General features: G+C 40.6%; 1 protein-coding gene across 3 annotated transcripts in view; it reads right to left on the bottom strand.

The window, feature by feature from the left end:
- The window catches only part of jarid2b (jumonji and AT-rich interaction domain containing 2b), a 101641-nt gene that overhangs the window by 12472 nt on the left and 72020 nt on the right, over positions 1 to 17149 (bottom strand). For all 3 annotated transcript variants that reach the window (XM_023960183.2, XM_078954579.1, XM_078954580.1), the window contains exons 4-6: positions 14039 to 14262; positions 7278 to 7496; positions 722 to 966 (exon numbers count right to left, since the gene is read on the bottom strand). In XM_023960183.2, the coding sequence (XP_023815951.1) occupies positions 722 to 966; positions 7278 to 7496; positions 14039 to 14262 (688 nt within the window). The remainder of the gene's footprint in view (positions 1 to 721; positions 967 to 7277; positions 7497 to 14038; positions 14263 to 17149) is intronic.

Below are 17149 nucleotides of genomic sequence, written 5' to 3'. Positions count from 1 at the left end.
AATCTGGATGGGAGCGGTCTGCCAACACGTGGTCTGTCCAAAAGAGGAAAATCCAATGAAGAAAACTCGAAAAACTTGAAGGAAAGCAGTTTGTGTTGGCATGGCAATGCCCTACTGTGGGGTAATCAATCGCAGCACCTTCTACAAACCTGAAGCCCCAGAGGCTGCAGACCATAACAACAGGAATAAGCATTAGAGGCTGACATGCTAACAGTCAAAGAAAAAGAGAACACTACTGCAAACAAAAGAAAGAGGATGACACACTATAAAGGCACAGGTAACCCCTATTCTTTTCATTCACTAATTCAAAAAAAAGCTGCTGGTTTCTCATTAAAGTCGTTTTTGTATTTGACTTGGTGGGGTTCCTTGAAACCTGCCGCTGTGAGGGAGGCAGGATCTCATAGCCCCTCGCCAGCACTACTAAATATAGCTGCAGTCGCGGCAGGCCAAAACATAATCATTACTCTCCCAGACACAATGGATGGAGAAGAGGAGGAGTGCAAGAGCAGAGAATGTGGAAGATTATAAAAAGATACGTGCTGGAAGAGGAAGACCACAGGAAAAAATGACATGAAACCGGCTATAAAAAACAAAGAAGAAGCTTCATTTGGAGAAATTGCAGAAGGGAAGTTAAAAAAGGGATGTAGCCAACGTGTGAATTAAAGAACTCCGGCTAAATTGGGGTTGTTCTACATTCCAGGGAACGTCACACTAGGGTTACCTGCTTCCGTAGCTCCTCAGCCGCCCTTCGTGGAGGAAGTCCGTTAGCCGAGCCGCGAGCGTTGGCCATGGCCTGTAGCTCCCTGGCGTGCTCCCGGGCCTCTGCCCGTTCACTGCGCTCCCTCAGTAGGGGATGAGGTGGGGGTGGAGGAGGTGGCAGCGGTGGAGCGGGTGCATCCCTGCTATGTGTCCCTGCCTTGGGCCTCGGGCTTTCCCTGGTCCCTGCTTTAGTGTGGCTGTGGAAAACTGGAAGGAAGAAGCAGGAGGAACACGTCAGATCAGGAATTATGCAAACGTGATCAGTGATCAATAGAGGACCCTAACATGTGTAGCAACATTCTTAAGGAGCTAATCTTTTAGTATTTATGTCTTAGGAGGAAGCGTGGAACAATTACAGTATTTCCTCAAATATTAGCATCTGATTGAAGGGCCTGTTGGATTAAGAAGCATTAACATGAAAAGTGAAAGCCAGTCTCCATTTAAGACCACACAGGAAGTCGGTGGAAGGGGAAGAAAAAAAACATACTTTTCATTGTTATGTGCATGCTGAACATCAAAACATTGCATTTGTAATGCTTCATTTTACTGATATAACATTCAGTTCATTCATTCATTCTGGAAGATTTTTTCATTTGTTTCCGTCATGTTTGCTGAAATATACAGTGTAGAATGCATGCACATCTTTCACAATAAAAGCCTCAATTAAACAGCAAGGGTTCTCCAGTTTGACACGCTTCAAGTTTGGTAACAGCTCGTCAAACTGATGTTTTGCTTTGAATCAATTTAAACATTTTGGAAAAACATATTGGGAGGAAAATCAAGAGATTAACACACAGGATTTGCAACTGGCTTCCATATCAACATACAGGTAAGCTGTACAGGTAAGAAACAAGGCCCAAGATTTTGTTGTTTTGAGGCAACAAAACATCTCTTTGGAAACATAGGTCACATAATATTTATGACAACAAGAAAACACAGTCTTGCCTATTACGAAGGCCTGCTTTGAGAAAAGGCCAGGCACCTTTATGTCTTTGAGGAAAAACAGCAATGTTCTAGTTCCACGTAGATAAATAGATGATATAGAAGTGGCAAAATGTTCAAATAAACTTTAAGTAGATTTAATGTTGGGTCTACATTCTCAAATGGGTTAAAGGAAGGTAGAGAGGCAGACAGTAAACATCTCTTTATGGGGAACAATTTGACACATTTTTGTAGATTTGCAGTAGATGAAGAGTCCATCTGTTTGTGATTTACGGTTTCAAAGTGGTAGTAAATTAGTCCGTTTTTGTTAAGGGGCTCACAAGGCACTTCCAATCCAATAATCTGTAGGGATCTTGTCCATTCACATATAAGCCAATCAGTACAGACCAATACCAATACGTGTCAGTCCAATCCAAATCCAAAAAATTGGTTTATGTGCAAATTCACAACAAAGTTCAGACAAATCCAATTCAATCCAATTATAATCGAGTTTCATTTAATAATAGACAAAAACATTCCAGTTTGCTTTTATCAAACTCAATACAAGCCAATTTAAAAGGCTCTACTTCAGGATCTATATATTCTATAAAGGCAGTTTGTAAAAGAGCAAACTAAACCAACAAATTAGAAATCTGCCTCAACTGCCCTTCAACTGTGTTTAATGTAGATTATTTTAATTAGTCTTCTCTAACTGAAAACATGCAATTCTAATTTATAAAAGGCATAAAGATAAATATATACCGTATTTTCCGGACTATAAGTCGCCCTTCTTTTCATAGTTTGGCAAGGGGTGGGACTTATACTCCGCAGGGACTTATATTAGAACTAAATTGAAATAAATACATTGTTAACCCTCCTGTTATGTTCATTTGTGAGGAACAGAGATGATGTTCCTGGGTCAATTTGATGTATGAGGTATGTTAAGTGTTAAGAGGATGTTAGGTGACTCAGAGAATCAGCAAACCTTTTTTACAGTAAGATCTTGAAGGCTAAAAACATAATATTCTATTTTCCAATGATTTCATAGATTCAGAAATGCAATAAAAATGACAACTGTTTCTACAAATACAGGATGAAAACAGAGTATTAGTTGGCCAATGATGCTTCATGAAAGGAATAAATAAATAAGTTTGAGAAAGAATTACTGTGAAATTATGAGATAAACAGTCTGCTATGATTGTGTCATATGAGGTTGTGGAACTTATTAGTTCTTGGTCTCAGATTTTGTCAAATAAATGTCCCGTCAAAATGCGACTTATAGTCCAGTGCGACTTATCTGTGTTTTTTTCTACTTTATAATGCATTTTTGGGCTGGTGCGACTTATAGTCCGGAGCGACATATAGTCCGGAAAATACGGTAGTTCAATTTCAAACCCCCTGTTGTGGGTTGAACAACCAAAAGAAAAAACTCCCTTTTAACAGGAAGACATCTCCAGCAGAAGCAGACTGAGTGAGACCAGCCAGCTGCCTCAACCCGATGAGCGGTGAGAGGACAGGACAGACACCTACACAAATAAAAGCATGGCCTAGGCATAGGACCTGCTATGGGGAAGAAAACAGAGACACAAAGTCAGTCACAGGGATATTAGCATATCAACAGAACCAATGTCAACTGTGTAAACCTTGGAGCATTATGGGCGGTCCCCCAAGTTACCCACCCCTATAACAACAATGTGACCTGAAAACATGTCCAAGGATAAGGAGGTTTAGCCCCAACCAGAAGATGCGTTAGTGAGAAAAAGCTTGTGACTCCTGAACACGAGCAGACAGGTGGAAGGACAGCAAAGCCAAAGAGGACAAACAAGGACTTATCCCAGGCACAAATAATGTTCCTGACAGTAGTACAGAACACCAAGCTTACAGCATCCAGAGTTCCTACACTATTAGATGCTGCAATTTAATAATATTAATAATAATAATAATAATGCATTGTATTTAAAGGAATTTCAGACCAAGAAATGTAATCAATTCATTCTTTTTAGACAGACATGAACATTTTCCACCTTTCCTTCTCTTGCTCAAACTCTCAAAGTTCAAACCTTCATAGAAAAATAAGTCAATTTTTATAGAATAAAAACAAAGAACTGATCGCAATCAAAGGTTTATGTGAATTTGGTAAACTGAGTGCATTCTGTACAGAAGAGGGAGGAGATTGATTGACAATGGCCTACAGCCAATCAGGTCACAGAACAAAATGCCCTGTTAAAAAAGAAATAAATTGCACTAAAAAATTTGCCAAATAGAGAAACCTTGAAAGGTGAACCTTGTTATAGCGAGGGGAAGACTGACTTGAGTCTGTATTTGTGGTTTAATCAAAAGTTTTTCTACAATCTAGAAAAACATCTATAAGAAAAGTCAACTTTGGTTCCCTTTATACTAATGACATTTTCTAGTCGCTGCTAAAGCAGCCAATTATTTTAGAACACCTTTGTCGACTTCTTAAACTACTCAAAATTTACTGTATTGTCACAAACTATCAATATTTTTTCAGCCTTGGACAATAGATGTCTGTCAAATTCCAAGCTTTCCTGCCATTTTGTTGCTTTTATGTGGAGAGCTATGAATCAAACTCGTTTAAATTCCAAAATCCAACCAACTGTTGTTGAACTTCTGTGACAGTAAGCAAGCAGGAGACTGATGCTACGTTCACACCAGGCCAGGAAACACGCGTGCAAATGACCACTTGAAATGAAAAATTGAAACATGTATATGCACTTTTCGGCCTTCCACGTACAAAACTCTCAAGCGTTACCGGTTTTTAAGTCCAGTTTTGGGCCTTATGTACAAAATGTGCAGCAATTGAACGTGCTGTGAAAGATACTAGTCAAACTGTTACCAATTAGAGACTTGGATTTGGTTGTGATAGGTGGCATCCTTTTCAATTCATGGAAGTACCATGCACTGTAAAAACAATGGCCGAATCAAGGTGTGACGTCACCCATATAAACTGCCTTACCTCAGGCTCTCACGAACCGAGGCCAAATCCCTCACCATTGTCGCTCTGAGTCATCCTATCTATGGCAATGGCAACTACTGTTGCCATAGATACGATGACTCAGAGCGACTCGGACCAATCACTGTCGACTGGTTGCAACATGGCGGCGCCCGTATCAGGAAGCAATATTCCTTCCCATTTGGGAACATGAGAAGGGAGGGGTTGAGCTGTCCATTGTTTTTACAGTCAATGGGAAGTACCAACTGTTTGAAAATTGATCATGGAGGAGAAATAAATAATTGTGGTTTGTGCCTGTCCGGAATTCTATGACATCAAATCTTTCTTTTATAGCAATAGAGCCATGAAAGACAAAAGCCTGGAGCACCACTTTGACATTTTGCACCAATCCTCTTCCAAAGCTAGTAATGGTTAGCAACAGTTCAGTGTGTTCAGTGTTCGAGAATGGCCCTTTAGTGCGTTCTTGAACGCCCGTCACATGCCTGGTGTGTACGTAGCTTTAGAGAAAGACTGAGCAGCCATGATTTAGAACCCCTTTGAGACAAAGACAAGGAGATATTCAGACCAAAACATTCAAATGTAGAGAAGTAAAGCAAACACAGAGACACGAACAGAACAAGTCTGTGCCAGAGTGAACTGTCCCACCATAGGAAGACTTCAGGAGATTTAGAGGTTCAGGAAGAAGTATGAATTCATTAAGACATGCAGGTTAAAAAGTGTGGGGCACAAATAGGCCAGATTACAGGTCTGCATCACCAAAGACCATGTGTTTTGTTTTTCCACTTTTATAAACCGAATTAGCTGCTTGTGAAGCCAAAATAAAATAAAGGCTACTTCAGAAAAGTAGTCTTACACAGGTTGATTTAATGTGATTTAGACCCTCCTGAGGCTCACACTAGGCTACACAGAATGGGTTTTAACTTTTGGGGACCGAACCACAAAGACCAAGTGGAAAACCTGGATTGGAAAGAGATCTGTGCAAACATTGGAGAGACAAGCTTTTAGCAAACATGGAAACCTCAATCAGTAAAATATGCATAATTTAAAGGTGCGTATAAACATGCCTTTCTACGTCTTTTCAATAACCCTGTTCAAAATGGGCTCAGACTGCACCAGCCCCTGGAGATGATATTAAGTGACTCCAACAGGAGTGAGAGGAATTAACACACACATTCAATGAGGCTCTTTTAAGACTTAATGAGACCCAATTTAAAACCTAGTAGGATCTAAAAAAGACCAACACAGGCTTTCCAGTGCTCCTCAAATGTTTAGTATGTACATGAAAATTCTGTGATACTGTTTTGAACGTGTGTGTGTGTTTTACACCGTACGTGTGTGTCCACTTACACCCCATAAGCGAACATCTGTGCGCCTTTTCAGCTCCTGACTGGATGAAAATTTGAAATCCTGACGTTTTCAGAAGTGAGCAAAGCAGGCCCAAAAGAAAACTGTTTAATTTAGCTGTGTCAACATGGCACGTGTCCAGGAGCCAAATAGAAGCGCAGAGGGCGCGCTGGTGACTGGCCTACAATGTAAGGGCTTTCCTGTCTTGCTATTCCCTCCATCCCTCCTTTAAAAGGAGTCCACTCCTTTTTTTTGTTTCTCCCCGCCTGTCCTCCATTCACCCCGTCAGTCATCGGAGCCCACATAACCCACGCTCCTGTTGAAAAGTCGCCAAGTTGCTGATTAATCACACTTACACCATGAAACACAGCGAGGTGTGAGCACGCTTTTTTTTGGACGCGTCTGTGTCTGATTTTCAGGATCCTTCAGCTTTAGAGCTCACTTTGCCGCAAGAAAACGCTTTTTTTTTTCCTTCTATCTCCATCTCCATGATCCCTAAGAAAGTATCTCTGTTTGTTTCCCTCTTTATCTGTTTATTTAGCATATCACAGCAAAGGCTTTGCAAACAGTGTTTAGGAAGGAGATAAGAACAGAGAACAAACTGTTCTCAGGCATCAGACAAGCCTAGACTTGTTCAAACAGGTTTTACTGCAATAAAGTTTTCATTCCTATAAAATATTTAAATCCTCCTCCATAGAAATATGAATATGGAGGTATATGGATTTTTTTAAAGCTTTTTTAAGGTGTTACATTCTAATAATTGCAAGTGGTGCCAGATGAAGCAACATGAATTTTTTTCAGTTCATTCAATATCTGGAAAAGAGGATCTGACTTCTTAACCGAAGCCCTAAAAAAAGATTTCTTCCCGTTTTGCCGTCGTGCGCGCATCGTCCCACAAGTATTCCTCCAACATGCATGTTTGTCAGAATGTGCCCCTAGGGGTGAACATATGTTGCGCTCGTGTTGCGTGTGTGTGTCTAGGGCCCAGGACAGCTGTTGCTCTGTGTGCATAAACACCTTGTTAGGGCTTAGTAAGCCAAGTGTTAATTGAAGTGGCAAAGAGTTGCTGTGTGCCCTAAAATCCCAGAGGACTTTGCTCTTGTCTGCAGAGGAAGAAGCCCAAACTTTGGACATTTCTTCTTGGCTTTTTGGTTAAAGTATCATGATTTATGTAAGATTCTGTTTTTTAGTCTTTTCTTTAACTCATTACAGCGTCTGTATTACCCCCCTACATAACAATCACAGAGTAGCATGCTATGTTCCAAATCCTGGCGCTTACCGTGCCCATTAAGCGGCTGCTTGGCAGGAAGCTTGCCCTTGCGGGGCGTGGAGTGGCAGGAGGCGGCAGCTGGGGTCTGGTTGCTGCTTCCGGCGCCGTGTGAGTGGACGCCTCCTCCGTTCCGAACCTCGTTTTCCTCGTCCTCTTCGTCCTCCTCCAGGTCCTCCTCCTCCTGGGAACTTCCAAAGTAGGCCATGTTACTGGGCAAGGCCGGGGAACCTGAGGGCAGAGTGGTGGAGGAGAGAGAGAAAAAGGGAGAGAAGAGGAGGACAAAGCAAATGTCAAACAAGAAAGATTACATCCAATTTTTTATAATTTACCAACTACACATGAATCGACATAAACATGTAAACTGTGGACGGTAGAAATACCAGTCACCAAGCCTGAGAGGAACATTGATTGTGCTTTCACATCAGCATGTAAGCAGCTCGTTCAGACAGTAATGGAGGAAAACAACACCAAAAGGGAGGCTCGCTCACAGAAAAATGTAACTGTATGTGTGGTTATGATGTTTGATGTTATTATGGCGTGTTTGCAATTGTCTAACTGTAATCAACGAGAAATTGAGGCAAACTCCAACATTCATACAGGGATAATTAAATCTGTGAACACGCTTTAATGAAGTTGTGAAGCTTTTATCACCAAATCGATTGCACAGCATCAGCATCCACTTTCCTTTTATTACCCTTTTAGGGGCTGCACTGCTTAAGGGGCATTAATGTGAAGATATGCAGCATTATAAGGCAGTTCAGAAAATGCTAAAACGTGAAGGTTTATTTTGTTGAACTATAATAGGTACTTCATGCAAATATTAGTCTTCTTCTGAGTCGTTCCCCGGCAACTTTCAGAAGTGGCAGTGATGGATGGAATTAGAACCACTTTAGAAACTACATAAAAAACCTACAAAAAAGTTACAAAAAGAGGGATTTACTGTCTTTATTTATTTAGGATATATATATATATATATATATTAGGGCTCCACGATATGAGGAAAACTTGCGATATGCGATATTAGAGATTAATATTGCGATAACGATATAATTTGCGGTATATAAAAATTTGAAAAATGCCAAAAACACCATTCTCATTTCATTAGAAACAGTTTAAAATTATACTCCAAATGACCCTCATTGACGTAGGTGAAAAACATCTAACATAATAGGCCTCCATCCGATTGGTAAACAATGGGAAGGCGTCCATCTGATTGGTCAAAGCATAAAGGGATTTATTTGATGCGTTAAATGCGTCAAGCTGCCATAAGATTGTTTGAACACATTTTGGGTTTACGATTTATTGCGATATTCGCCGTCTTTTGCGATATGCCTATTGCAGAGCTGGATATTGCGATAACGATAAATTTGCGGTATATTGTGCAGGCCTAATATATATATATATATATATATATATATATATATATATATATATATATATATATATATATATATATATATATATATATATTTACATACATTAAAAACTATTAAAAGGTACAATTTTCCCTTTAAAATCTGAGCTTTAGCTCCAGCGTTGATGTTCTTCTTGAACTATTGTAATTCTTTAATTGTTTGAACAATTAACATAATTCCAGCCCTTTTCTCCACGTCTGTCAGAATTACTTGAATTGCGTAAACGGTTGAAGAGTTTCAGTGTTATTCCCGTGCTATTTTGCTGTTGCAGGAAACAGGCATACGGAACGCTTATATTAAATAAAGAAAAACGTTTTCGAGATCTACATACAAAAGACGCGGCCATTGAACGCACAGTATTAGATTGACCAATCAGGGACTTGAATTTGGAGGCGACATATAAGTGGCATCTGTTTTAACTCACAGAAGTGCCAACGGTTTGAAAATTATATCATAAAGGGGAATGTAATAATTGCTGTTTGTGCCCGGCCAGAAATATCAAATATCAGAATAAAGCTGTGAAAGAAAAAGCCTGGAGCAAAATTCACGATATGGGTACCGCTTCGACATTTCACTCCAAAACTCTTCAAACTGTAGGTGCTGGACCAGTCTCAGGTAGCAACAGTCCAGTGTGAACACCATATACTAAGCACACTTTCAAGAGTGTGTTTTTAGAGCCTTCTTGAAAGTGCTTCACATGTCAAGTGTGGAAGATTGATAAACGAATCAAAGAATTGAATGTTTTGCACAAGAGCTACTGTTTTTAAAAAGTGATGCCTTGCAAACAGAAGGGTGTAAACTAAAGTCTTGAACACAAAATAAAAAAACAAATGACTTTTTTCGGCACCTTTTAAGGCAAAAACAAAAAGTCTCTGAGTGGAAGAGAATTATGGAAGTCTATTGTTTTTGCAGAGGGACACCAGTTCTGTCTCCAAGCTGATAAGAGCTGTCATTGTTTCCTGAAATCTGCTTTTCCATGCAGGCTGCAGACTATTATTGCGTCTGTGGTTGAACACCTTCAACAACAGAAACCTCCGTCGGTTTTCTGGCTTTTAACCCTTAAATTAGACTTTAAACGTTGTAGCACACACCAACAAAAACAGAGGGGAGCATATATGTGCCTGTAATGACTAACAGAAACACACACAACTAACACAAAGCAACACCATTCATCCCTGCAATGAGCCGATTCCCGCTCAGACCAAACAAATATACCGAAACGACACGGTGCAATTAGCTTCTAATAACTGGTTTCATTAACTAAATGAGGTAATTTGCTGCCCTGAGCTGAGGTCAGGAGGCCAATGGGAATGGCAACAGACCGCAGGGCAACTTGGGGTCAGAAAAAGGGCCAGAAAAAGACAAATGGATTTAAAAATAACAACCAAAGAAAATAGGTTCAGTATTGGTGTGAGCCACTTGGTTAAAACCGGAGACAGAAAAAGAATATATGTTGGTTTTACAGAGGAACAAAAAAAAAGCCAGACAAATAGAGGCAGATGCAACCGTCTGCCTTACATCGTGGAGACAAAAAAAGGAGGCTTAAAACAATTAGTCAACTTGCCTGTTATATTTAGGGGTTTCATTTTGACCCCAAAATATTGCATTTAGACATTATGGTGGAAGTCATCTGCAGCATTACACTAAAACTCCATATGCAACAAAACGGTGCAAACAAAGAGATCTGTTCATTTGTTGGAGAAAATTCCTACTCCAACATCTCATCTTCAGCTTTTTATCCCACCTCATTTCAGCCAGACGAATTAGTTAGTAAGAGTCTATTATTATTGTCTTTTATTTTTAATTTTTAACAGGGCTCTTGGGTAAAAAGGCGTAATTATAAACTATCAGTTTGTAGGAAACCTTTCTTTTGTTCCCTTAACTGGAACAGAAACAATGAGGACGATTCCAGCAGTCAATCAGGAGGGGTTTAACTGCCATGAGAACACGTGGACATGATGGTTTCTAGCCACACGTTTGTGCGGAAAATAAAAGCTGCCTTAAGGCTCCATGAGAAGATGAAGAAGAGAGAAGGAGGAGGAGGAGGAGAAGAAAATGTGAGGATAACGCACGCAAGGGTTAGAAATTTAGTTTAAGAAGAAAGCAGTCCAAAAAACATAAACCGTTTTGTTTTGAGAAAGCATCACAGTGAGGTCGTTTAACAGAAAAGCTGTCCAAAACATAGATCTAGCACCCCCAAAAAAAAATGAAAATTCAAACTTTACAAAGACTTTAGAGAACTCCCTCTGTGGTCTCTTCACGAAGAGTCCATATTTGTTCTGCGTGTTTAATAACATCACAGCAATCAGCTGTCATGGTTCACTGGGTCAGACCTGTTACATAAGCGGAGCTGAAGGCCTGACCTCACTGAACCTGGGAGGCAACGCTCAGGCTTTTTGTAACACCAAGACACAACAGCCCGAGGGGCGGCAGAAGAGATTTGGAGCACATACCCACGACTCTATTTGTCTTATTTATTTAGATGCATTTTTGGGTTTCCTGAAAATAAAATGTTCCAAGTTATAGCTGTATAGGTGACTAGACGACGTTTTAAAACAGTTTTACCTCTTTGTTACATCACTCATGTCCGTGATGCCCCCGCCCCACTCATGCTGCACTTACTCTTCCTCTGTTTAACCAGAGGCCGAAAGGGCCAGAGGCAGACTGTCTGGCTACAACCCAAATGGCTTTCTCTATGGATATAAACAGGCCGGCCACGGCCCTGGACCACACATAAACACTATCCTGAGAGTGCAGGCCGAGAGTCGGCACGCCAGCTTGTGTGTGTCAGTCAGAAACAAAGTGATGGACGTCAGTCAATCCCTCGTTGCATAAGATTAACACCTTTATTTGCACCAAATGATCTTGAGTGATAAAAGTGATTATACATGTTTGTTTTTTTTTGCATTTTTCTTAAGAATGTGTGGTAGCCCTGTAAAACATCTCAGCCGTCATGTTTCAGCAGCTTTTATGTGGCCGTCATAAGAAGTGATGGATGGAGGCCTTTGGGGTGGATGTGTTTTGTTTACCAGATAAGATAAGCAAACACTGCCGTTGATTGAGTCCAGTGTTTACATTCTGAGTGTTTGACATGAGACGAAGTCCAGAAATGGCCAAAGGGGGTCCAGGGCAAAAAGGTCATATGTTCAACTTCCAAACTCAACAGATATAAATTAGGTAAACTTTAAAGTCCCACGCTGATCATCTTTTGAACTATATTCAAAATGTTCCCAGTGGTCTTTAATGATGATTTGGCCATTTTTAGCTAAAATCCAAAACACCTGTCTCATTTTCTAGGGCATAGTTTCTGCAGAGGGGCAGTAATTCATTAGAAATTCACCTCTGAGTTGTGGGCGGGACCGCTGGCACAGCGCAACTCTGCCTCCCCTGCCCCTCCCTGTTACTGAGAGCTCTCTGTTTACACTCTCTCCCACTAGCCTACAGCCCCTCACACCACCAACCTAACAATTGCGGCGAGCATTATTGGAGGTAGCCGTATAGTTTTGAGTCAGATGCCAGCTCAGACGAGGAAAAGCGAGACCCACATGGATCTAGTCGGAGCAGGGAGCTTGTGACCCCCCCCAGCGTCACAAATACAATCTTTTTCCAATTACACTTATCCATCTGTTCCTTATTTACAATGATGCGGATAAAGAAATACTCAGAAACTTAATTTTAAGCTTAATTTTCCATCAGAAAAACGCAACAAGAACATGTTCAAAAACATGATTTTAATTGGAATAGGTCTTTAGGGTAAAAAAAAAAAGCATCGTACCAAAGAGATGCATTTTTCTTAAGTGGAACTACAGGTTTGCCAAGAGACTTCAGGAAAAGATGAACCAAACCAACAAAGTTGACGAGAGTCCTCCTGGACGCTGAGGAGGAATGGAGGGCGCACACACCGCAGATAATCACATGACCTCAGCAGTTAGCACAAACGTTAAATCCCACCCATGAAGGAGCACACACACTTTGGCTGACTCAACCTCAAGGGTTCTGCTGACATTCTCCCTCATCTCCTCTCGGGGTAAGGGTCCCCTGCATTTAGAACCCCCCCCCTGTCAGAAAACCCTGCCCTTGGATGGACCACACACACATCGCTGAAAACTCAATGCACTTTGAACTTTCCCTTTCCGAGCTGAGCAGAGAAGGTTAAAAAGGACTAATTCTAATCATAAATGTAAAAAGAAGGGCTGGAAAACGGATCTTTATCTGCAAAATACATCAGAGATTAAACAATTAGCCTGTGGTGACACACCGGTCAATCACGGTTTGCACACTGAAGACTTTCTATAAGCAACCTCAAATCATGCCTCCTTCAATGAGCCCTCTGAGGTTCCAATGACTTTCTTTAATGTGGATACTCCCGCTAGAATGGCAACGTATAGGCATGACGTCTCCGCAGACACAAACTTAAATTGGTTTTGCCGCCGTTTGATGCCAACTTTGGAAGTTGGGCAGAGGTTAATCATTTTAACTGTAAATTCTTCCAGAGCAAGGCAGTTCCTTTGTGTGAGCGAACTGGCAGAGACGGGAATGTCACGTCCTTGTTTGGAGAAGCCGTCTATGAGTTTTAATCATCCGTGCACTAAACCCTGTGATGACACACATCTAAACATGACGCTAGGAAAATTAATGAAGCTGTTATATAGCAGTACCTCCTGAAGATGAGTAACTTTTATAGAGCTCTGCATCAAACTGTGACCTTTTCCCTTTCATTGGAGATCTTTGCAAAGGTTTTACACAAAGGTCCAACAAAAAAAAAATGGCAATAAAACTATAATAAAATGCATATTCACAGAAAACTATTGTAGTTTAAGCCACTCTGCTGACCTAAAAGGAATATATTAGGTGACTTAAAACATCAAAATCCGTTTTTTTTGCTTTCATTTATTTGAAGCAAAAAAGGTCGCTGCTAATTGCCCAACATTGCTCTTCAGTTTATTTGACATCCCATGTTCTTCAGAGTCAATGAACCTGTGCAGTTGGTGGAAGGTGTGTCTGTGTGTGTGTGTGTGTGTGTGTGAGAGCTGCACACTCAAACAGCTGCTGTAGTGGATGGTGACAGGCAGGGTGTTAAGAAGACAGACAGTTGTTGAACAGTAGGCGGGGGGGGGGGGGGGGGGGTGCAAGCTGATGAAATGCAGGATAATCCTAGCCTTAGGCGAGCGCACAGTTAGTGGCAGTACGGAGATGGATTGTGTGTGTGTGTGTGTTGTGTTGGGTTGTTACAGTCAACAATCAGCTTCACAAAGGCAAAAAAAAATACTTTCATAAATTGTTTATTTATTAATGATTAACATACATGCAGCTGATAAAATGCTGAGACATCATTTTGTGTCCTTGTCTACTTACCTCTGAGGCAGAGGAAGGTGAGGAAGTCCTCCGTCTTGGGCTTGCGTCTGGACAGGTCCTGAATGGAGGACGACAGGGATGAGGACGACAGCGATGACAGGGAAGAGGATGACCCGGTGGCCAGGCCGCCGTTCAAGCCGTTTGGGTCGGCCACTTTGATGGGAGTAGTGCTGGGTGAGTTGGGCTGCGACTGGGCGAACTTCCTCTGAGCCTGAAGCCGAGGCCTGAGGGGGAAGAAAACAACGTTTTCATTCTACTAATTGGCAAAAAATGCATTTTTATAGGTCGGCCAGTCTTTTCTGTCTTTTTATTAACATGGCCCAGCAGCTATTGTCTCGTTGTGGAGTGTTTTCTTATATCTGCCCTGGAGTGAGGATTTAGAGTCCATGGGTGTGCAACCACAGACTATTATTCACATGTGCATTGGCACAAGGAGCCTATGCCTCCAATCACATTTGTGATCTATTGTAAAAGTGTTTCCAGTGGTCTTTAATTTTGATTATGCCATTTTGATCCAAAATGTAACAACCAGTGTCGTTTTCTAGGCCATACATTGTGCAGAATGGAGCGGAGCAGGGAGCTTGTGATACCACCCACTATATTTTCTGCATAGCAAATACGATTTTTGTTTTTTTAAAGGCACGATTTGAGCAAAGAAATACTTAAAAATAACATTTTGATCTTAATTTCTTTTTTATGTCCTCTGTTGTCAGAAAAATGACACAAGAACCTGTTACAAATACCAAAACACAATTTTCTTTAGAGTGGGTCTTTAAATGACTGTTGTGTCTTTGAAAATCCACTGTACACAAACAGGAGTTACATTCACTGCATTTTCATTTCCTCCTCTTTCGTCTCAGGTTTTACACTTTCAACTTTCACTCTCTACATTGGACTGTTTCCTTTATACATTTATCTCAGTTTTTTGGCATCCAGGGAGGTGTGACTGATGTAAAGAAGCGTATGCTTGCAAGAAAGAGACGGACTTGGCTTACTAGATAACACACCTGGGCGTATACTCTCAACACACACAAATCCACAAGCATCCCGGCCCGAACAAACCAAATGGTGGCCTCAATTGATTAGTGCTGCTGTGTGTCAGGTGAGAACATAAGCTACACTATAAACGTCCAGTAGTAGTGATAGAAGCAATGCGATATCCTAGTATTATTTGTCAATTTGCTCTGGACCAGACTGAGGAAAAGGATAGAAATGGGATCATGTCTGAAGAACACCCACAATGCATTTGGCGCAGCCACTGAGAGGTTCACAGCTCCAATTACACTCCAATCAAAGAGCAGCGCCGAGTCAAAACGTGTCAATTTCCTGCCTTGACATACACTCGATATGGGAGAAATTGAGGACTGATTGTTCAGACGTTGCCTGGGCTCTCCATGTGGAAGCAGAGAACCAAGAACCATTGTTTGCCGTTCATATATAGTAAACAACCCAGCTGCAGCAATTCATGGGATAAATACATTCAAATGAAAAAGTAATCTGTGGTTAGAACTCATTTTTTAATCATGTAAACAGTTGTTTACATTATACAGATGAATACCTGCTGAGTGTAAGCTACCTAATAAAAATAATGCACTAATAGTAACAGCATACAAGGGTGACTTTAAATTATAAAAGGATGCAAAAAGAATATTTTAAAAAGCCCCAACTTCCTGCTCCAACCAGGAGTCATTTTCTATGGATGACATCACACCCACTCGGTCCAGTTGGCTTATCTAGTGAATGGTTTGGATGAAACAAAAGCTTAAGAGAGCAGGAATAAGACTGGGATAGTCAAAAGGAAAATGACTGGAAAAACAACTACAAAGTCAAGGAGGGGCTGATCATAGGCCAATGAACAACAACATCTAAAAACTAATTAACTTTTTTTTTTTTATTAGTAAAATTTATAAAGCCAGTGCAACAATGTAACCAAACTGAAGCATCATTTCCAATGTCTTTCTATACGTCTATTGCAGAGCAGCTCTTTAGAAGCAGTGCTCCACTTTGAAATGACAGGATTTAGAGGGGTTGGACAAAAGATGAGTGACATGGAAACAAATAAAACAGAAATAATAAAGTTAGGAATTTACTGTAATTATCAGATTACCAGTTTCAAAAACTCTTTTTAATTCTAACAGCAAAGATGTAATAAAAAAGATGCACTTCACTGATGGGGTGATAATAGAGTTTATGGGGAATAATCTGATGTATAAAATGATAGTACAGCATATTTCAAACACAGTGACTCTGATAGGTACTCATTTTGAAAGGGGATGGCTTCTTCAAAAACTCTGCTTGTTAGAGTAAAACAGCACTAAAGTGATAGTTATCATAAACGGAAAAATAAATAAAATAAAAACAGTGACGGCAACGATTATTTCCCAACTTCCACCCGTTATCTTTGGAATCACGGAAAGTTCTGCAAATAAATCCAACGGTGACTGTTAGTAACCGGGGAAACGTACAATGAAGAGTGCGAGGTTTCAGGCAAACGCAGAGAAACCAGCATGGGAACAATTTGCATCGACATAGCTGTTTTGTATTTACTGGCAGCGGATGAAGGGCTGAGTGGTAACATGATGCCTCTGGATTGAGCGCTCCGTTTGCCCAGAGGTGATCCGTCTGTGTGAGAAAACATGTGGAAGTGGAGATTCAAGCTGTTTCCAGGCATGTCAGGCTGCTGTAGGAGAAGTCACTGGCAGGGAAAGAGGCTGATGCGGGATAAACTAGACCAAAAGGTCCAGACGTGAAAAAGTAAGGGATGTCTATTGATCCTCCAATAAGTAACATTATACACGTTTTTGTTAGCATCACTGAATCATTGACAGTTTAATTTACAAAGGAAAAAAGGCATTATGTGATGACTTGATAAGACAACAACAAAAAATGTCTGCATCTTATTATATTTCAACAATATTTCAATGAAAAGCTTGAAGATGACGCGCCTTCCTTCTTAGTAAAAGCATCCGTACTGCGGAGACGGGAATACATAATGAACCGACCTTCTATTGAGTTTGTGAAACCAGCATCATATAAAGCAATAAAACTATTTCGGTTTACTGTCAGAGCAAATAAAACCTGGTGATAAATTGAAAATAAAAAAAAAAAAAG

Source organism: Oryzias latipes, chromosome 11 (assembly GCF_053564925.1).
Source record: "Oryzias latipes strain Hd-rR chromosome 11, Olatipes_Hd-rR_3.1".
NCBI classification, from domain to species: domain Eukaryota; kingdom Metazoa; phylum Chordata; class Actinopteri; order Beloniformes; family Adrianichthyidae; genus Oryzias; species Oryzias latipes.
Note: the sequence above shows the minus strand (reverse complement) of the source record. Positions and strands in the feature narration are given on the sequence as shown.